This window comes from Rana temporaria, chromosome 1 (genome assembly GCF_905171775.1).
Source record: "Rana temporaria chromosome 1, aRanTem1.1, whole genome shotgun sequence".
In the NCBI taxonomy this organism is placed as follows: Eukaryota; Metazoa; Chordata; class Amphibia; order Anura; family Ranidae; genus Rana; species Rana temporaria.
The window spans coordinates 683358593-683381798 of record NC_053489.1 but is presented as its reverse complement, the minus strand read 5'-3'; the positions used below and the strand labels follow the sequence as shown (position 1 = coordinate 683381798).

Here is a 23206-nt window from a genome sequence, read left to right as displayed (position 1 = left end):
ATTTGCTGTTGTATATACTGTATATACCCAACCCGCCTCCCCCTACAATTCAGATGTGCTTCTCCAACTTGTTTCTTTTGAGGGAGTTTCAATTTTGGTGCTTGGGGGATTTTATTAAATCAGTGTTATTGGCGTGTCCTGGCTATGGAGGAGTGAGGACGTGCATCTCCTCAGCTCCGTCTCACCGCCGCACCTAGCCATCAGCTACGGGGAGAATCCTACCCCATCCGCAGCTTAAAATGTCCCAGCGAAACCGGTCCACCTCCCAGCCACCGAGGACGGACCGTACTAGGCAAGGACAGCTGGATTTCTTTGCCGGGAGCAGCACTCGCGGCCGCGAGGCTCCGAAAATGGCGGCGGCGTCGAAGGCCTCTAAGACTCCCAAGGCCTCACAGCACACCCGGTCACAGGCTCTGGAAGGATCCCTGACTCCATCCCAGGGATCGGTGAGTGAATCTCCCCCCCGGGACTCCCCAAGCTTCCCCATGCTGAGGGAGGACGATCAGGAGGCCCCAGACCCCCTGGATGACATGGACATACGGCGCCATATTTACTCCCTCCCCACCAAGGCCGACTTAGAACGGTTTGCAGACAGGGTTGAGAAGGCCCTGAAGGAGGACATAGCTCAGCTCAAGGCAGATACCACACACTTAGGGGGAAGGCTAGAATCCCTGGAACAGAGATTTGAAGAGTCCCTCCCGGCCATCTCTCTATTACAAGAGAAATGCACCGCACAAGACCACCAGATTGAGGCCCTGCTCTGTCAACTCGACGATATGGAGAACCGCAGCCGCAGGGCCAATATCAGGATCCGTGGCCTACTGGAGGCTACGGGGGCACGGGACATTATCCCTACCCTGGAGGGTGTCTTTAAAGAAATACTCGGTCTCCCAGCTACGGCCACTATTGAAATAGACCGGGCGCACAGAGCTCTGAAACCTCCCTCCCAAGATGTGAATAACCCTAGAGACATTATTTGCAAACTGCATAAATACACCCTAAAAGACCGCATCATGCAAAAGATGCGTGGAAAACCTTTTTTTGATTTTGATGGCGCGCACTTAGCCTTCTACCAAGATATCTCTAGACGCACTCTCATGCAACGCAGAGCACTGCGCCCCCTGCTGACAGCTATTCAAGACGCAGGACTGACGTATCGCTGGGGGTTCCCCTTTTACTTACAAGTCACCAAAGAGGGCAAAACTGTGACACTCCGCACTAAGGATGATGTTCCGGACTTCCTGTCCTCCCTAGATTTAGACCCAATAGACTTCCCAGACTGGAGGGGCTGGTCGGCCCAGCTGCAGCCAAAACTACCACAGTCCCAGCCATGGCAATCGACCTCACGCCGAAACCGCAGAAGAGATCACAACCGCCGCCCCACAGATTCTCCAGCAGACCCTACCCTTTGAAGAGATACCGGCGTAACTGCACAGAGATACGGTTATTTCAGCTACTAATTAAGTCGCTACTCCCCCGGTCTAAAGAGCCACAGACTATGCTTTTTCACATGGCCCCAGGATCAGACGTGCCTTACCCCCCCCCATTTGTTTCTCCCCCTTTTTATTAACCTCACCCCATCTTAGCCGTATGGATCTGTACGCTTCCTCAGGGGACACGGTGGGGGACGACTTTACCCGCTACCTTGGCCTGGACCACAAGTACTGAACTCTAATGGCTCCCAGAGGCCGGACAGATCCTTCCCCCTATGGGCTTATTCCTTTGGTTCTCCCCCCCCCCTAGTGCACCAAGTTAGGTGAGGTGGGCGGAGCTGGGAGTGTTCCCGTCTCATCCCCATGTTGACTCACGTACCCCCAATAGGCCACCCTTTTCGGGGTGATGGTCCCTGCCGGGACCCCGGGCCGACGTCCAGGAACCCACCCCCATATAGGGGACGGGGCCCTGGACAAGACCCTTAGTTGTGATGTTGAATGTAGTGACTTCGGTCGCACTGTTGAATATTTTGTTTACTTTTTACTTACCTTTCATGTTTTCCCCCCCCCGCTCTCTCTGCTCTACTCCCTCACTTCTATCTTCCCTCTACCAGGTGCGCCACACTGCCGGACTCCCACGCCGGGCTCGTCACCAGCCAGCTAGACTCATCGGTCCCCAACTTCACACATGGCTTCTCTCAAGATAAGCTCATACAATGTTAGGGGGCTTTGTTCCCCTCACAAACGCAGTAAACTGTGGTGGGAACTAAAGCGACTGAAAACACAGGTGCTCTTTCTTCAGGAGACTCATTTTACACCCCAGTCCCTCCCTAGGCTGCCCACCCATCTCTTTAACCAGTGGTTCATTAGTACCTCCCCGACGCCTAAGTCTAGGGGGACAGCTATAGCTATACATAAATCCTGCCCCTTTCAGCCCTCAGGCAACGAAACAGACCCTCGAGGTAGATACGTGTTCCTTAAGGGTAGCATAGCGGGCCAGATGTACACATTCGCGACGATCTATGCACCAAATTCAGACCAACTCACCTTTATTGACTCTACCTTAGACAAACTGACAGACTTTAGAGAAGGCCGGTTGATTATAGGAGGAGACTTTAACGTCAGCCCCGACCCCCTGCTAGATACTTCTCATGCGAAAACCCTGCATTCTTACGCCTTTCTTAGGCATTTCCGGAAAGCGCTACAGTCCCGCCTCCTCGTCGACTGCTGGCGCACGATGCACCCTACGGACCGCGACTTTAGTTATTACTCCAAAGTCCATGATGTTTACACACGAATAGACCACATATATGTTGATTTCAAAACACTGGACCTGCTCCAGACGGCAACCATAGGCAACATATCGATCTCAGACCACGCCCCGGTCACTATTGCTATAGACTTGCCGTCGGGCCTGAACAAGGCTTGGACGTGGAGGCTGAACGACAACCTGTTGGATGACCCAGTTGCGGTGAAGGGCGTGTCGGATACATTGTCCCACTACTTTGCTGAAAACTCGGCTGACGGATTGGAGGACGGTCTGATCTGGGAAGCCCACAAGGCAGTGGTTAGGGGGGAACTGATTTCACAAGGCGCGAGACTGAAGCGGGAGCGCGGCGCAGACTTTCTCAGGGTACACACTGCCCTGGGGAAGGCTGAGTTAAAACATAAGGCAAGCGGCACCCCCGAGGCCCTGAGGGAACTGACAGAATTGAGAGAATTATTTTTAAGATTATTAGATCGCCAAACCTGTAAACAATTCCGCTACGTATCCCACAAATTCTATGAACACGGGAGCAAGTGCGGTCGAATGCTTGCACGGGCTATTAGGAAACAACAGGCTACATCCCACGTGCAGAAGCTGCGCTCTCCTTCAGGGGAAATGGCGGTACGCTCCTCCACAATAGCTTCGGGGTTTCGAGACTACTACGCCAGCCTATATAATCTGAGCTCCGACACTCCCCCCGACACGCAGAATACCAGACAACAGGCGATTCAGCGGTATCTTGAATCAGCTAACCTCCCCCCACTCACAGACGACCAGTCCGCGACACTAGAACTCCCGATCACCACCACAGAGCTCGGGGCCACGGTGGAGTCCTTGCCTAACGGGAAGAGCCCAGGCCCTGATGGGTTTAGTAAGGCATATTATAAGACCTTCCTTTCCCACCTAGCGGCTCCTATGTGCAAATATTTTAACTCCTTAGCGGGGGGTAAAACCATCCCCTCAGAAGCTCTGCTTGCTCACATTACTGTGATCCCCAAAGAAGGCAAGGACCCCACCGTCCCCCAAAGCTACCGCCCTATCTCCCTCCTTAATTTGGACATTAAGCTCCTAGCAAAAGTATTAGCGAACAGGCTCAAGCACCTCCTACCCGGAATCGTGCACCCTGACCAGACAGGCTTCATAGTTGGTCGAGAAGCCAGAGATAACTCCCTGAGAGCAGTTCAACTTATCCACTGGGCCCGGACCTGCCCAACCTCCCCGTCCTATATTATTCTTTCAACTGACGCCGAAAAGGCCTTCGATCGTGTGGACTGGCCGTATATGACGGAGGTCCTGCGATCGATCGGTCTAGGGCCACGACTACTGAACATGATCTTGTCCCTCTATTCAACACCTTGTGCTCAGGTCAAAGTAAACGGAACCCTATCCTCGAGATTCCCCATTAGAAATGGTAAAAGACAGGGGTGCCCCCTGTCACCCCTCTTGTTCGCTTTAGTTTTAGAACCCCTGCTTCGGACCGTGCGAGCCAACCCAGACATCACAGGCCTACGGGTTGGACACACAGAGCATAAGCTCTCGGCATACGCGGACGATGTTCTTTTCCACCTATCGAACACGACGATATCATTACCTAACCTGATGAGAGAATTGAAACTCTTCGGGACCCTGTCCAATTTTAAAATCAACCTGTCAAAATCGGAGATTCTCCCCATTAATCTTCCCTCCCACATAGCCACGGGTCTCCGAGCCTCTTTCCCTTTCACTTGGACCACGACATCCATGCGTTACTTAGGTGTGCAGTTGACCGACAGATTTGATACCCTATATTTAGCTAACTATGCCCCATTATTAGCCACGGTCAAAAGTGACCTCCTGAAATGGACGCGATCGGCCTTCACTTGGCTAGGTCGGGTAAATATTTTAAAGATGACGGTACTGCCGCGCATTCTTTTCTACTTACAAATGCTCCCGATCCCCCTACCTAAACAATTCTTTGACCGTATCTCCAGCATGATGTCCGCTTTTATCTGGAATGCGCGTAAACCTAGAGTGGCGCTTAGGATACTGCGACGCTCAAAGCGAACGGGAGGCCTAGGGGTCCCTGACATTAAACAGTATTATCGAGCAATAGCTCTACAGAGGATCCTCAACTGGCGTTTTCACACCCATACCAAGGTCTGGGTACCCCTAGAAAAAAGTCTGGCGGGCAGGAATTTGTCCTACGCTCCGTGGTTGGCAAAGGAACACAGGGGGCTGTCCGATACAACCTCCCCTCTGACGTCTCATGTTCTGACAGTCTGGGATAAGACGAACGCCGAGATTCACTTGGCCCCCCCTGTGTCCCCACTGGCCCCCCTAGGGGGTTTCCAATGGTTCCCCCCGGGTGAGCAGATGTCTTTCTTCGAGTCGTGGGTGGACGATGGGAATGCCAGTTGTGGGAAACTTATGGGAGGTGGCAAACTCCTGAGCTATGAGGCGCTCCCGGTGGGTAGACAGGGTTCCCGTATGAACTTCTGGAAATACAGACAACTACACCACTTTTTTGAGATCCACGGTCGCAACATTAGAGACCCCTCGACACTTACCCCATTTGAACGGTTGTTCATTGACGACGCCCCTACCGCCCACATAGTGTCAGAACTATACAGTCTTCTTACCTCAGCTACGGCGCAGGTTAGACCTGCCTATGTACGACGGTGGGAATCTGACCTGGGGACGATATTTACAGAGACACAACTTACCCATCTATACCAATTGACCCATTCGTCCTCCATCGACTCGAGAACAAAGGAGACGAATTTCAAGCTCTTGTCCCGTTGGTATAGGGTCCCAGCAGACCTGGCTAATATTTACACTTCTATGTCACCGTTGTGCTGGCGGGGCTGTAACCTCAGGGGAACGCTGCTCCATATTTGGTGGGACTGCCCCTTGGTCAGACCCTTCTGGGAAGACATACGGGATCAGATCAAAGTAGTGACCAGGATGGAGATTCCTCTCTCTCCGAAACACTTCCTGCTGCATGTCCCCACGATCCCCATCCAACAGTACAAGAAGTGTATGCTACCTCACCTGCTTAATGCGGCGAGGCGTCTACTGCCGGTTCACTGGAAAACACCCAGAGTCCCTACAAGGGAGGAGTGGATCGCTGGGGTGAATGCAGTCAGAGAAGCGGAGGACTGGATAGCGACCTGCCGTGACACACGTGAACGATTCAACACCATATGGGCCCCCTGGTCGGATTACACTACCGACCCCACTTTTGTCCCTTCTAGCTTGGATATTGCCTTATTAGAACTATCAGATCCCTCCCTTAAGGCCCACAGATTAGCACAAAAATAGGAAAGAGCCCCATGCCCATGTATTTGGATGTGCTGGATGAAGAGGAACTATCTGAGGAGATTTCTCCCCGCGAAGCCGGGCCCGGCGTGTGGAAGCTAGCAGCACCTTGAGAAATCGCAAGTACACCTGGACTGTCTTTGTCTGTCTTCTTTCTTACTCTACCCCTCCCTTCCCCTCCCTGCTTTTCCCTTTCTCCCCAGTCTACCCTGTTATGCCCAGGAATATCAGTTAATATGTTATGTTAATAATGGCGCTACCGACCAAGGGGCCAATTGAGGGGTCGGGCTCAGGGCTGGAATTACAAAACTCTGGGGGCGATGGGACCGTCCCCTGATGTCAGGGGAACGAGGGTTGCCTTGTAGCTGGTCCCAATGCCCAGTGGGGGGGGCACCTGCGGCGTGGGCGGCGGTGGGGGGTGGACAGCTGGAGGCCCTTGGGCCCCCCTCCCCCCGCCCTGCCCGCGGGCAGGGGCTTCTCCCAGATATTCCATAAAGAGCAGACGCAGCAACCCGACCCCATACTGCACAATAGACAATTGCACTGCCTTTAGGGGTGACTACTACGTGAGACACCCAGTTATTGCCTGCTATTTCGGCGCTGTTTGCCAAAGTACTGCATGTTCACTGACCCCCAAGGGGCATCTTACAGTCTATGAGACCCTGCGTGGTCGCCATTCTGTTCACTATGCAACCTCCTGGTAAATGTATGTATGTGATTTAAATGTTGGAAAACAATAAAACTGATTATACAAAAATCAGTGTTATTGATTTGCAGCGTGACAGGTTTCCTCCTCCTAGATTCCCTCTGCCGAGGGCCTTTCCTCTTTAGGGGATTTTTAAAGGGAATTGGGGCTGCAGGAAGGGTGGAGACGGTTTCACCCTGATGAATGTGCTTATACGTGTTATTCTAAATTGCATAATTCTTGTTTTGTTCCCCAAAGACCTCCTGCCTTCTTCTATTGGGGCTTTGCTGTCAGTTAATGTGGGTTCTACTTCACCATGGGTGGTATGGGATGCTCTTAAGGCTTTCCTTCAAGGACTGCTAATCCAACAAGTCAGTGCCAAGCTGCTTTCCGTAGGGAGTTGAGATTTGTTAAGGTGGGGACCTCTGCGGGGGAAGCCAACTATATTCTGGACCCTATCCCAGATAATAAACTTAAATGGTTGTCCTCTTAGAGAAGGTTGAATGAGCTGCTGAAGTTTAGGGCCAGGAATAAAAAGTTTTTCCGAAAGAGGCTGACCTGTGTTTAACCACTTGCTGCCCAGACCAATTTTCAGCTTTCAGCGCTGTCGCACTTTGAATGACAATTGCGCGGTCATACAACACTTGATTCTCATGATGTGGGCATAACAGGGATCATATGTAAGAATATATATATATAAATATATGGCTGAAAGATCATTTGCTGTTTGGCTCTGATGAAGACGGAAATCCCTTCTAAATGCATCAGCCTGCAGGGACCCCAGTGATGTCCCATCTATGCTCTGGTGGTCATCGTTGATTCTACAGGGAGTGCAGAATTATTAGGCAAGTTGTATTTTTGAGGATTAATTTTATTATTGAACAACAACCATGTTCTCAATGAACCCAAAAAACTCATTAATATCAAAGCTGAATATTTTTGGAAGTAGTTTTTAGTTTGTTTTTAGTTTTAGCTATTTTAGGGGGATATCGGTGTGTGCAGGTGACTATTACTGTGCATAATTATTAGGCAACTTAACAAAAAACAAATATATACCCATTTCAATTATTTATTTTTACCAGTGAAACCAATATAACATCTCAACATTCACAAATATACATTTCTGACATTCAAAAACAAAACAAAAACAAATCAGTGACCAATATAGCCACCTTTCTTTGCAAGGACACTCAAAAGCCTGCCATCCATGGATTCTGTCAGTGTTTTGATCTGTTCACCATCAACATTGCGTGCAGCAGCAACCACAGCCTCCCAGACACTGTTCAGAGAGGTGTACTGTTTTCCCTCCTTGTAAATCTCACATTTGATGATGGACCACAGGTTCTCAATGGGGTTCAGATCAGGTGAACAAGGAGGCCATGTCATTAGTTTTTCTTCTTTTATACTCTTTCTTGCCAGCCACGCTGTGGAGTACTTGGGCGCGTGTGATGGAGCATTGTCCTGCATGAAAATCATGTTTTTCTTGAAGGATGCAGACTTCTTCCTGTACCACTGCTTGAAGAAGGTGTCTTCCAGAAACTGGCAGTAGGACTGGGAGTTGAGCTTGACTCCATCCTCAACCCGAAAAGGCCCCACAAGCTCATCTTTGATGATACCAGCCCAAACCAGTACTCCACCACCACCTTGCTGGCGTCTGAGTCGGACTGGAGCTCTCTGCCCTTTACCAATCCAGCCACGGGCTCTTCCATCTGGCCCATCAAGACTCACTCTCATTTCATCAGTCCATAAAACCTTAGAAAAATCATTCTTGAGATATTTCTTGGCCCAGTCTTGACGTTTCAGCTTGTGTGTCTTGTTCAGTGGTGGTCGTCTTTCAGCCTTTCTTACCTTGGCCATGTCTCTGAGTATTGCACACCTTGTGCTTTTGGGCACTCCAGTGATGTTGCAGCTCTGAAATATGGCCAAACTGGTGGCAAGTGGCATCTTGGCAGCTGCACGCTTGACTTTTCTCAGTTCATGGGCAGTTATTTTGCGCCTTGGTTTTTCCACACGCTTCTTGCGACCCTGTTGACTATTTTGAATGAAACGCTTGATTGTTCGATGAGCACGCTTCAGAAGCTTTGCAATTTTAAGAGTGCTGCATCCCTCTGCAAGATATCTCACTATTTTTGACTTTTCTGAGCCTGTCAAGTCCTTCTTTTGACCCATTTTGCCAAAGGAAAGGAAGTTGCCTAATAATTATGCACACCTGATATAGGGTGTTGATGTCATTAGACCACACCCCTTCTCATTACAGAGATGCACATCACCTAATATGCTTAATTGGTAGTAGGCTTTCGAGCATATACAGCTTGGAGTAAGACAACATGCATAAAGAGGATGATGTGGTCAAAATACTCATTTGCCTAATAATTCTGCACTCCCTGTAGAAGTGTAAAGCCACGGAGAGTGGCCTGATGAGCACTATTACTACCTATGCTTGTGAGTAGTTCTTTTCATTGTATTTAAATTTGTGGGATAATGCACTAGGCCTGTGCGCCCTCTTTTGTTTGTTTTTTTCTGGGCTCCTTTTCCAGCATTTGCTGAAATAGCGCTACGCTGCAGATGCTTGAACAAATGACTCAAAGCTCTTCTTGGGTGCCCAAGTGGCAGAGAGCAAACCTATAGGCAGACTGGTACCACATCCTGGTGTCAGTTAGCGTTGACACTCTCTTCAATGGGAGCTGGTGACTTGCCATGGTGGCAACGTACATGGAGCATCTGCGCGTCGTTCCAGGTGTGGTTGCTATATACACCCATTATTGGGAGATCCACCATTTAGGAGATGGAACCTTCTACAAGAGCCAATCAGGAAACAGGCATGTGTTGTTAATGTGGAGTTTTGCCTGAACAAGTTCTAACTAACTAACTAATGCCATGGTCTCATTAGAGGTGGTCTTTAAAGGTATGCAGTAGGCGTAGCTCCACGTTGTGAGGCAAAATACGTAAGGGAAGGGTGTGTGGGTGGTCATCATGTCCTCCATGTTTCCCTCCTCGTTGGGCACCAAGCAAGGGTCACATGAGAGGCCAACCCCAGGGTGGGTTCTTTTGGGCTACGCCAGGCACCTTTAACCAGATCCCTCTGCCCTACACATGAGGTACAGTACCTTTACTCACCTTTAGTAATTTCAGACCAGACGGGAACAGCTATGGCTCAGTGCAGCTAACTCGCAATTATAACATTTTGAATGAAAAAGTAATGCACTTACATCACACATAAAAACAAATCGCCTTTGGTATATGTTAGGTTCTTCGGGTTCTAAAAAATGATGGCCCGGATTCTCAAAGCACTTATGCCGACGTATCTTTATATACGCAGCGTAAGTACACAGATGCGCCGTCGTATCTATGCGCCTGATTCCTAATGCTAGATACGCCTGAAATGTGGCTCCATCCGACCGACATAAGTTTCCTACGTTGTCGGAGCCTGTGCGCATATTTACGCTGGCCACAAGGGACGCTTCCATTGATTTATGCGTCGAATATGCAAATGACCGAGATGCGCAGATTTATGAACGTACTTGCGCCCGTCGCTGTAGTATACGCCATTTACGTAAGGCGTACGTCCGGCGTAAAGTTATTCCACCTATAGGAGGCGCATCCCATGCAAAGGTATGGACGACGGAACAGCCGTCGTATTTTACGTCATTTACGAAAGTCGTACGTGAATGGGGATGGGCGTAGGTTATGTTCACGTCATAGGCATTGAGCCGTCGTATCTTAGGGAGTAAATTCTACGAGATTGTGAGCATGCACGCGCATGCGCCGTTCGTTCGGACCATCATTTGCATGGGGTCAAGCTTCATTTAAATGGATCACGCCCACTTCCTTCCTACTTTGAATTAGGCGGGCTTACGCCGGACAATTTACGTTACGCCGGCGCAACGTTGGGAGCGAGTGCTTTGTGAATACTGTTCTTGCCTCTCAATGTTACGTCGGCGTAGCGCATATGAGATGCGCTACGCCCACACACGATCGTTTTTAATGACATAAAAAAAATCTAATTTTTTAGAACCCGAAAAACGGTCGTGTGTACCCACCATGAACTTAACATATACCAAAGGTGATTTTTTTTATTTGTGATGTAAGCGCATTACTTTTACATTAAAATTGTGACCGAAGAGGTTTTTACACTATTGGAGGAATCGGGCCCCATCGTTGGTGTCATTGGGAGGAATTGAACACCATTATTAGTGTCATTGGGAGGAATTGTGCCACCGCTATCGCAACAGAGCGGACCGGTCTGCGCTCCGGGTCATCGGGGTACACCTGTATTCCAGTCTACCGGGAGTTGAAGCGTGGCGCGGCAGTGACATTTCCACAGGACACAGACATCAGGGAATTCCGGCTGGAGCCCTCCATCCATATGATGTTCCTACTGGTCAGTATTGCTGAGTAAGGATGAGCTTCGAGTTCGAGTTCGAGTCGAACATTGCCTGTTCGCCTGTTCGGCGAACAGCGAACAATTTGGGGTGTTCGCAGCAAATTCGAAAAGCCGCAGAACACCCTGTAAAAGTCTATGGGAGAAATCTAAAGTGCTAATTTTAAAGGCTTATATGCAAGTTATTGTCATAAAAAGTATTTGGGGACCCGGGTCCTGCCCCAGGGGACATGTATCAATGCAAAGTTTTAAAAACGGCCGTTTTTTCACACAAAATTAAAAACTGAAGTTTTTTTGGGGAGCAGTGATTTTAATAATGCTTAAAGTGAAACAATAAAAGTGAAATATTCCTTTAAATTTCGTACCTGGGGGGGTGTATAGTATGCCTGTGAAGCAGCGCTTGTTTCCCGTGCTTAGAACGTGCTTTTCAACGGCTAATGGAAAGAACAGTAGGAGACATGAATCTTGTGGAAGTGCTGGAGTAGCTGGATGACATCTTTGTGTTCGAAAGAATGCTAGAAAAGCATGAAACTCGGCTGGAAAAGGTATTTTCCCGCCTCCATGAAGAAGAATTGAAGCTGTCGTTGGAAAAATGCCAGTTCTATAGAACCTCACTCACCTATTTGGGTCATGTTGTCTCTGCCGGAGGGGTTGCTACAGATTCACAGAAGTTGGAGGCCATTATCACCTGGCCAAGGACTGTAACCAAACTGAGATCTTTCCTGGGATTTTGTTCCTACTATAGACGGTTCATGGTGAACTTTGCCAAGATTGCTTGGCCCCTCAATGAGCTGTTGCAAGTGGCCACAGGTGAAGAAGATGGAATCAAAATTAAGAAGGGTGGTACTTGCAGGAAGGGAGAGTCAGTCCAAGGACAATGGACCTCTCAATGTGAAAGAGCATTCTGGCAGCTGAAGAAGAGTCTTACGGAAGCTCCAGTTCTAGCTTTTGCTGACCCTGGCCTGCCCTATGAACTTCATGTGGATGCCAGTAAGGGATAGGAGGAGTCTTATATCAAGAACAGAATGGAGGACTAAGACCAGTGGCTTATGTGAGTCGAAGCCTTACCCTATCTGAGAAAAATTATCCCATCCATAAGCTGGAGTTTCTAGCCCTTAATTGGGCGGTGGTGGACAAGTTGAAGGACTACCTATATGGGGCTGAGTTCATTGTCAAGACCGATAATAATAAATTGACGTACATCTTGACTTTGGCTAAATTGGATGCTACAGGAGACAGGTGGCTGTCAGCCTTGGCAGCCAAGGCTGACAGCCACCTGATCACCTAATCACATCGCAAATAGTCAATGCTTTCGACGTGGACGTAATTTACGCAAAGCCCTATTCGCGAACGACTTACGCAAACAACGTAAAATTTACAAAATTTGACGCGGGAACGACGTCCATACTTAACATTGGCTATGCCTCATATAGCAGAAGTAACGTTACGCCGGAAAAAGCCTTACGCAAACGACGTAAAAAAATCCGCCGGGCGCACGTATGTTTCTGAATCGGCGTATCCAGGTCATTTGCATATTATACGCTTAATTCAACGGCAGCGCCACCTAGCGGCCAGCGTAAATATGCACCCTAAGATACAACGGTGTAAGAGACTTATGCCAGTCGGATCTTAGCCTAATTTTAGCATATCTTGCTTTCTAATATGATGTGTATATATATATTTATATGTTACCTCAGTTATTTGGATGGGAAGGGCATCATCTTCTACCATGTGGCGAAGGATATGAGTTTCCTTCTGTCTTTGTATGTTTCTGTTTCTTCTCATCTCCAGCTTCTTATTAAACTGGACCTGTTTTTCTTCTAGAGCTTTACTTTCCTTCTCAATCTCCTCCTGAATCCTCCTCTCTCGCTCAATCTGCTGCTGCCTCCTCCTCTCTTCTTCTTGAAGTCTTCTGTCATTTTCTTGTTTGCCTTAAAAAAAGCACATTACATATAATGAGAATTCTCTAATGGTGAGGGAATGATGGTAATTCATGGTAAGTACAGTTTTTACCCACCTACACATGAGGGCTGTAGCTCTATATTTTAAGAAAGGCCCCTTTCTGTGTTTTGGGCCTTTGCTAGGGATGAGCTTCGAGTTCAAGTCGAACTCATGTTCGACTTGAACATTGCCTGTTCGGCGAACAACGAACAATTAGGGGTGTTCGCGGCAAATTCGAAAAGCCGCGGAACACCCTGTTAAAGTCTATGGGAGAAATCTAAAGTGCTAATTTTAAAGGCTAATATGCAAGTTATTGTCCTAAAAAGTGTTTGGGGACCCGGGCCCTGTCCCAGGGGACATGTATCAATGCAAAGTTTTAAAAACGGCCGTTTTTTCAGGAGCAGTGAATTTAATAATGCTAAAAGTGAAACAATAAAAGTTGAAATATTACTTTAAATTTCGTACCTAGGAGGGGGTGTAAAGTTAGCATGTGAAATAGCACATGTTTCCCGTACATAGTGTCATTTCTGAAAGGAAAAAAAGTCTTTTAAAACCAGACTTGCGGCTATAATAAATTGTCCGCTCTGGCAATTCAGAGAGAATTCATTCATAAAAAAAGAAAAAAAGCGTGGGGGTCCCCCCAAATTCCATTACCAGGCCCTTCAGGTCTGAAATGGATATTAAGGGGAACCCCGCCGTCAATTTAAAAAACAAATGATGTGGGGTTCCCCCCCAAATATCCATTCCAGACTCTTCAGGTCTGGTGTGGATTTTAAGGGGAACTCCACCCCAAATTTAAAAAAAAATGGCGTGGAGTTCCCCCAAAAATTCACACCAGACCCTTATCCGAGCACGTTAACCTGGCCGGCCGCAGAAAAGAGGGGGGGACAGAGTGCGGCCCCCCCCCCTCTCCTGAACCGTACCAGGCCACATGCCCTCAACATGGGGAGGATGTCCCCATGTTGATCGGGGCAAGGGCCTCATCCCCACAACCCTTGCCTGGTGGTTGTGGGGGTCTGCGGGCGGGGGGCTTATCAGAATCTGGAAGACCCCTTTAACAAATCGGACCCCCAGATCCTGGCCCCCCTATATGAATTGGTAATGGGGTACATTGTACCCCTACCATTTCACGAAGGAAGTGTAAATAGTTGGAAAAAACACACACACACACCGTAGAAAAAAAGTCCTTGTCCCCATCAACATGGGGACATCCTCCCCATGTTGAGGGCATGTGGCCTGGTACGGTCCCCCCCTCTTTTCTGCGGCCGGCCAGGTTAACGTGCTCGGATAAGGGGTCTGGTGTGAAATTTTGGGGGAACTCCACGACATTCCTTTTTAAATTTGGGGTGGAGTTCCCCTTAAAATCCACACCAGACCTGAAGGGTCTGGAATGGATATTTGGGGGGAACCCCACGTAATTTTTTTTTTAAATTGACGGCGGGGTTCCCCTTAATATCCATTCCAGACCTGAAGGGCCTAAACGCTATTTTTTTTGTTTTATGAATGAATTCGCTCTGAATTGCCAGAGCTGACAAATCATTATAGCCGCAAGTCCGGTTTTAAAAGTCTTTTTTTCCTTTCAGAAATGACACTTTGTGCAGGGACAGTTCTATGTACTGGAAACATGCGCTATTTCACAGGCATACTATGGACACCCCCCAGGTACGAAATTTAAAGTAATATTTCACTTTTATTGTTTCACTTTTAGCATTATTAAATTCACTGCTCCCGAAAAAACGGCAGTTTTTAAAACTTTTTTTGCATTAATACATGTCCCCTGGGACAGGACCCGGGTCCCCAAACACTTTTTAGGACAATAACTTGCATATCAGCCTTTAAAATTAGCACTTTAGATTTCAAATGTTCGAGTCCCATAGACTTTAACAGGGTTCTAAAGTTCACACGAACATTTGGTGTGTTCGCAAGTTCTGGTGCGAACCGAACAGGGGGGTGTTCGGCTCATCCCTAGTCTCTGCATTAACCACACATATTCGAACTAGGAAGTTGTTGGATCAGATCCTGGAACTGGTATTTTCAAGCATTTGTTGTTTTTAACCCTTGTGAGAGTTTAGTTCTATATTTTTAATAAAATCGCACATATGGTTTCAGGCCTCGTACACACGACCGTTTTCCTCGACAGAATTCATCAAGAAACTTGGTGGCAGACCTTTTTTGCTGAGGGAAAACGGGCGTGTGTATGTTTTTCGTCGAGAAAACTGTCGTGGATCTCGACGAGAAAAAAAGAGAACAAGTTCTCTTTTTTCTCGTCGGGAGTCTTAATTTCCTCGTCGGGCTGGTTTACGACGAGAAACACGTTCGTGTGTATGCTTAGAAACCCGCGCATGCTCAGAATAAAGTATGAGATGGGAGCGCACCTTTGGTAAAAGTAGGGTTTGTAATGGAGATGGCACATTCGTCACGCTGTAACAGACTGAAAAGTGCAAATCGTCTCTCCCCAAACTTTTACTAACACGCAGTAACATGAGATTAGCAAAAGCAGCCCCAAGGGTGGCGCCAGTGGAATAGAACTTCCCCTTTATAGTGCCGTTGTACGTCACCGCGTTTGAGAACGACGAGATTTTGTCTTGACAGTGTGTATGCAAAGAAAGCTTGACAAGATTCTCGACAAGCCTGACAAGGAACTCGTCGAGGAAAACAATGTTTCTTTTACGACAAGATTTTCGGTCGTGTGTACGAGGCCTTACACTATATGGGTTTCCCCAATTTTGTTTTTATATCCCGGTTTAACATCTTGTATCATTGGATAGGAGGTCTTGATGACTACAGGTGGTTATGTGGAGATGATACAAGATCTCCTACAAATTACTAATTTATTTAGAAAGCTCGTATTACTCTTTTCACAAATAGTTCACATGTTCCGGTAAGAGTCCTCTGTATCTAAGGTGGTGGTACACTTTGGTGAACCACCTCTGAACAGAAGGATTTCCTCCCATCACTAGAGATGGGCCGAACATCCCCCAGTTTGGTTTGCACCAGAACTCCTAAACACCTGGACGAACCCCGCGAGGAAGCCGCAGATGGACACCTGGACGAACCCCGCGAGGAAGTTGCAGAGGTACACCTGGACGGACGCCGCGAGGAAGGCTGGACGGACCCCGCGCACGGCCGCAAATGGACGCCGGACCGAACAAGGCCGCCGATGGATGCCGGGCAAGACACCAAAACTGTAAGTAATTCATTTTTTTTTTCAGGAATTTCCCTTCTAGATTAGGGGTGCGCGCTATACGCCGGTGCGCGCTATAGGCAGATAAATACGGTAAATGATCCAATGCTCTTAAAGCGGAGTTTCAGGCTTTTTTGTTGATTAAAAGTCAGCAGCTACAAAAAGTTTAGCTGCTGACTTTTAATAAACAGACACTTTTGCGAGTAACGCGATTAACGAGCGTTTTGCAATACGAGCACTGTATTTGAAAAAATCCTAACTTGGTTTGCGATGTCTCGCAAAACTAGCAGGATTCAGGCCAAAGTGGTATGCAGTACCACGTTTGGCCTGAGGTGGGGGGGGCGCCGGAGCCGAGTGGAGCCGAACAGCACTGATCGCAGCCGATCGGCGCGTTTGGAAAGACACGGAAAGGCTTAGTTTATGAGCCTTTCCGAGGTTTGCTGAGGTCAGCCAAGGTGTCCTCGTGCCTTTCCGGCCGTTTCCGAGGCTCTCCGGCGCCTTCCACATATGGCCGCATGCGGTATTGCATGCCACTGAAGTCAATGCAGAACAAATTATTTTTGTTTCCATTGACTTCAATGGGGAAACTCACTTTGATATTTTAGTTCTTTGGATTAAGAGCATTCTCCTGGAACGGATTATATCCGAGGTTCCACTTGAGGGCCGCTGCACGACGATATACGTAGACAAAATGGCACGGCTGGGCACAAGGGCCTACATGTACGTCCCCTTTAAGAGCCCAGCCGTGGGTCGCGCTCGTGACCTGGTCCTCTTCTCAGTGACCGTCCCCGCGAGAACAGCAGGCCTGTTCGCTGCCGATGTCCTGCGATCGGGTCACAGAGAGGAAGAACGGGGAGAGGTAAGTGTAAACAAACCTTCCCTGTGCTTCCTAGTGAGCCTGTAACTGCTCGTCTGTTCCCTGTGTTTTCCTGGGCCATTTTTTATAAATTGTCCCCTTACACTATATGCAAAGTAATTGACGTACTCTTTATTGTTTCTAATTTGAATAAACTGAAATGCAATCTGAAAAAGAATGATTGCAGCCTCTTACCTTTAATCTATGTTATGTTGTTCCTTTTACATAAATTGTGGTGTCCCATTATCCAATAACCGGTAATGAGGCTCTGCACACTGCAGTACATTCCCCAACGATTGGCTATGCTTACCATAGTTTGGGCATGTAGGACTATCTCCTCCTTTGTTACTGGTTAGCTGCAATGATGACCTGCTCGCGCCATATTCCCGGATATAGAAGGTGTGATGGTGGATGGCATTGTAACCTCGGTGCAAATCTGCACGGTGACGGGTGTCATCTTTTGACTGATATCCATATTTCACATAAATATGACTGGGTAAAGACTTCTGCTTGATGACTACAGTAGCCCAAGGTCCAATATAACTGTGTTCCTGGAACAAAGTACAACATAAGTAGAAATTATAAAGGACAACTGTCGGTGGTGAAGGAACAGGAGTTGTACAGTACCTGTCACGAGAATGTGTTTCCAGCACGACAGCATCGCGCTGATTCTCAGCGACAGGGTGCCGACATCTCGCACTCGCTGGAATAGAAAAAGCACATTCCAGCGATCGCGTCATAGAAGCGACGGGGATCCGACTTGGAAGAGGCCCTGTCCTTATCAACATGGAGACAGGGTGCTCTGGGGTGGGGGGGCGGTTGAGGGCATGCGGCCTGGTACGGCTCAGGAGGGGGGGGGGTGCTCGCTCGTCCCCACTCCTTTCCTGACTGGCGGCGTGCTTTGGATACGGGTCTGGTATGGATTGTGGGGGGACGCCCACGCCGGTTTTTCGGCATAGGGGGTTTCTCCTTACAATCCATACCAGACCTAAGGGCCTGGTATGCTCCTGGAGGGGAACCCATGCCGTTTTTTTATTTAAAATATGGCGAGGAGTTCCCCCTCATGATTCATACCTTTTGCCGCGGGGTAGAATTGGCGGGAATCCAAGTTGGATCCCCGTCGCTTCTATGAAGGCTTTTTCCCCATCGCGGCAAGCCGGCTCGGCGCTGTCTCCCGCGATGGGGCTCAGAGGTGGTCAATCTCCCGAGAAAGGGAGCGAGATTGACACAATATCGTGGTCACCCACTGTAGAAGTTGCAGGTGTGAATGGACCCCTTCTTCGTGGTAGTGGGTTCCCAAACACCTTTTTTGTTCCAAAATCCAGGCATTTTACAATTTTTTAATTATACAAAATCTTTGTGAAGATACTACAATATATGTACAATATATTAATGCAAATACTTTACTTAACAACATTCATTGTAAAAAATAAATACGTTTATTACCTTTTTATTGAGTTTTAATCTGTGGTTACATGACTCTGTTCTGTCTGTTTTCCTCAGTGTGTGTGTGTGTGTGTGTGTGTGTGTGTGTTTAAGTCCAGCAGCTGCACTTTTGATTGGCAATCAATAAGGTTCCAGCAGAACTACAGTCATTCAACAGAGCAGTCCTGGGCGGGGGAGTGGCTGCTGTCATTCATAAGAGCAAGGTATGGTATGAATATCAAGAACAAGGAGACCCCCAGATCCCGGCCTCCCACCCTATGTGAGTGGGTATTGGGTACATTGTACCCCTACCATTTTACCAAAAAAGTGTCAAAAATAGTAAAAAAGACAGTTTGGGACAAATCCTTTATTAAAAAAAAAAAATGTTCTGCGATGTAAATCCATCTTTGATCACGCCGCCAGATGAACCGAAAAAAAAGGATTGGTCCCAAACTGTCTCTTGTCATTTTTACTATTTTACACTTTTTTTGGTGAAAAACAATGTACCGGATACCCATTCACATGGGAGGGCGGGCTTTGGGCGTCCCCTTGTTCCAGATTCCGATAAGCCCCCCGCCCGTAGACCCCCACAACCACCAGGCAAGGGTTGTTGGGATGAGGCCCTTGTCCCCATCAACAAGGACCTCATCCCCACAACCCTTGCCTGGTGGTTGTGGGGGTCTACGGGCGGGGGGCTTATCGGAATAAAAAAAAGCAAAAAACCTCAACCATCATCAGGACCCTAAGAATTATTTATGAATAGTCACATCCCTGGATGTTTGGGTCCGACTTTGTTCGGTCACATCCAGTGTCCAGGAACATACTTCCATTAGTGTGCATTACTTATGTAGAGCCGCCTATGGTGTTCCATGCAATCAAGGCTGTGTGGGGTACAGTAGACACCGTTTATATGGTTCAATATGTATCGCAACCTTCTGTGTTAGTATGGTAATTAATTTGGGTCCCACCTTTTTAATTTGGTTTTATTACATATCTGTTTTGTTCCGTTGGTCCTATAAACGTATTTATTTGTGTTCTGTATTGGGGACACGGAGCCATTATGACCACTTCCGGGTGTTGGGCGCCTGCACCTTGCACCAATTGGTTCTCCTGTCCGTGGGGTGGTTCCAGCTCTAGTGAGTGAGGATAGGATGTTCATCTCGCAGTGGTTTGCATATGAGGCTTGGTTGCCTCGGTGGGACAATGCGCATGCGCTCCCCGCCCGGAACGAGGCTTGGTTCAATTGTATTGTTTGTTTTCCTATATGAGGGGATGACGCAGCATGCCGCCCGTGCCCCGAGACAAAGTGACCTATCACGAAACGCGTTGGGCGGAGTGAGCGGTGTGCGGACGTCATCACCCTCATTCGCTTGTTCTCTACACGGACATGTTTTGCCTGTTTAGCGTCCGGCCGGCGCTACAGGCTCAAGGCTTGTTTATGTCTACAAAAATGTGAGTTGTATACTTTTTATCTTTTACCAATAAATCACCCTGGTTTTATCCCATGTGAGGCTTCTCCTTCTTTACATGAACGAACTGCCATGAGAGTTTTTCTTGGAGTCCATCTGACATTTGCCAAACTGGGGACACAGTATCAATCGTCCTGCTGGATTGTTTATATGCTGTATTTGGTCCGTCAGGACCTGAGAATCTGGTAAGCAGATTACTTCACTAATGGTGGCGGATTCACATTGGGCTTCATGCGGAATCACAATATTGTAGTCAATTGGAGTATGCACAGGTGCTTTCAACAAGACACACTACTTTATGGACTTGTTCTTACCTATCTCATTTGATGGACTTTTCACTGTTTTTATATATCATTTATTCATTAGACACACTGGGATTTTTCCAATTCCAATCTGCCTATATGGATTAAGCACTTATACTGTTATATTATGGTATACACCACTTGGCTTTATATGCACATGTTATGCTTTTCAGTAATAATTAATTTGTGTTAGCCAATATTTTTAGGTTTATTTATTATTAGGTATCTATGTTATTAACATCACAGGTTTAACATATGCATTAGATATGCTCCCTTAGTGGTAGCATTCATGTTTATCACATGATTTTTCTGGTATAGCGCAACTACTTTTTTCTCAATAACTTGTATATATGCCTTTAAAATGAGCATTTTTAATTTTTCATATTCGTGTCTCATAGACTTTAACGGTGTTCGCGTGATCAAAACATTTTTGCCTATTTGCATTTTCTGCTGCGAACCGAACCGGGGGGTGTTCGGCTCATCACTAATATGTGATGTAGAAAGGTATCACTTTCTATGTGATTCAAAGACTACCATTTATAGATATAGAAGGAACTCAGCTCCCTCCGGTGCTCAATTGTTGGATGGCCACCTTCTATTTAGTTTTGCACTGGTACAACAAGGAATGAGGAATTTTCTATTGGGTTCAGGTCTGGAGACTGGCTAGGCCAAGCCAGGACCTTGAGATGCTTCTAACAGAGCCACTCCTTAGTTGCCCTGGCCATGTGTTTTGGGTCGTTGTCATGCTGGAAGACCCAGCCACGACCCCTCTTCAATGCTCTTACTGAGGGAATTATTTGCATACTCGACGTGGAAGCGCCACATAGCGGCCAGCGTAAATATGCACCTTAGATCCGACGGCGTACTAAGACGTACGTCAGTCGGATCTAGCCCAGCTTCAGGCGTATCTTGTTTTGTGGATACAAAACAAAGATACGACTGCGCATCGTAGAACTTACGCGGCGTATCAATAGATACGCCGCCGTAAGTTCTTTGTGGATCTGGCCCTACGTGATTTTCTGGATTCACACAGTTGAAGAGTACCTATAATACCTATTTTAAGTGTTTGTTCCTTTCTTCATATACCTTGTTGGATTACAAATACTCAAGTGCACCAACAAAAGCTAACAGAAGATGACTTTGAACTTGAAGGCTTGAAGTTTGTTGCTTAAAGGGGTTGTAAAGGTTTGTTTTTTATTTTCTAAATAGGTTACTTTAAGCTAGTGCATTGTTGGTTCACTTACCTTTTCCTTCCATTTGCCTTCTAAATGTTTTTTTTCTTTGTTTTCTTTGTCTGAATTTCTCACTTCCTGTTCCTCCTCAGTAAGGTGTTCAGTAAGCTGTTCTAAATGACTTTCCACCGCTCATATGATGGTGGAAAGCTTACTGAGTTGAAACAGGAAGTGAGAAATTCAAACACAGAAAAAAATTTTTAGAAGGGAAATGGAAGGAAAAGGTAAGTGAACCAACAATGCACCATTTTAAAGGAACCAATTTAAAAAATAAAAGACGAACCTTTACAACCCCTTTAAGCTGACGCCGATATAACGTTTTTTGCACGGGCATTCCAAAATATAGAGAACCTGTGTTGTGGCACAGTTGGTACATTTCTTAATCTCATATTCATGTTTCACTTCAGAGTCAGTGAATACCTTCGAGCCTTCAATGTAACTACATGTCCAACAGTGGCCACACGGATACATGCCTTTCAATTTGGGCATATCGGTGAGCCATTTTCTATTCTGTGGGCGTACAAACTCAGACTGGACCAGTGTTTCATCTAGGTTCCTCGCTCGTTTTGCTACCATGTGGGGTCTAGAGCCGACTATTTCCGCCATGCCCTTAGAGCGCGTTAAAATATTCCAGTGGTCCCGTAAGATTAGATTGATCTGGTCCCACCGTATGGAGTTATTAGCCTCACTGGCACCTCTACTTCAGCAGTTGTCTTTTTATGAGGTGACAAAAGGTCAGCTCTGATCTTTTGTCCTCCATTTTTTTTTTTGGCTCTTCTAATGGTGCAATGGGAATAGCCTCTTTCCCAGGAATCTGCAATATAGCTGGTCAGATTCATACCGGTAATCTTCTATGGTGGAGAAATTCCTCCGTATCCTAAGGAACAGTCCTACCGGGATCCCTTTGTATAAGTGATCTGGGATGATGGCTGTCCACTGAGAGAAGGGTATTAGCTGCTGTTTTTTTCCGGTAAGTCTTAGTTACCAGTTTGCCCTTTTCTAGTCTAATGGAGAGGTCAAGGAAGGAAATTTCAATGGGGGTCCAACACATAAGTTAGACGTATATTCTGAGTATTACTGACCAATTCATCCATGAATTCCTCCAATTCAGTGCTGGAGCCCTCCCAGACCATCAAAATATCGTCAATGAACCTTAGCCAGGTGCAAGCATGGCCAAGGTACATTGACAAAGCATAGACAACCTCCTCCTCCCACATAATTGCTGATAGTTGTGATTCCCGAGAATTGGAAAAAAATTATGTTTTAATGCCAATTCAAGGAGCTCAAAGATGAACTTGCTCTGTGCTCCCATAGTGGAGAATTTCTTGTCAAGGAAATGATACACGGCAGAAATGCCCCATTCATGTGGTATAGATGTATATAACGCCTCCACATCAATCCCAACAAGGAGAACATCCCCAGGAAAGGTCAGGTCCATGATATTATTAAAGCGGTGGTTCCCCCTTAAAAACGACTTTTTCTTATTCCACGGCCCCCCCACATTCCATCACGATTAAGGCTCTTATTATTTTTTTCCTGCTGTACATACCTTAGTACAGCATATTCACCCGTGCATCCGGGTTGCGAGTCCCGCGGGAGTGGGCGTTCCTCACATGCTGTTGATTGACGTTTTGCCCAAAAACGAGCTCCCCCCTGTCGCGTAAGCCGCGTCACAGTTGGCGAAAGGAGCCGAACGGCGAGTCGGCGCTATACTGCGCATGCGCATCGCCGTTC

General features: G+C 47.2%; 1 protein-coding gene across 1 annotated transcript in view; it reads right to left on the bottom strand.

Annotated features, from left to right (window-relative positions):
* The window catches only part of LOC120945815, a 38267-nt gene extending 15578 nt beyond the window's left edge, over window positions 1–22689 (bottom strand). The window contains exons 1-3 of the mRNA XM_040360253.1: window positions 22555–22689; window positions 17355–17595; window positions 12756–12994 (exon numbers count right to left, since the gene is read on the bottom strand). Coding sequence (XP_040216187.1) covers window positions 12756–12994; window positions 17355–17595; window positions 22555–22689 — 615 coding nt within the window. The remainder of the gene's footprint in view (window positions 1–12755; window positions 12995–17354; window positions 17596–22554) is intronic.
* Window positions 22690–23206: the final 517 nt, after the last annotated feature.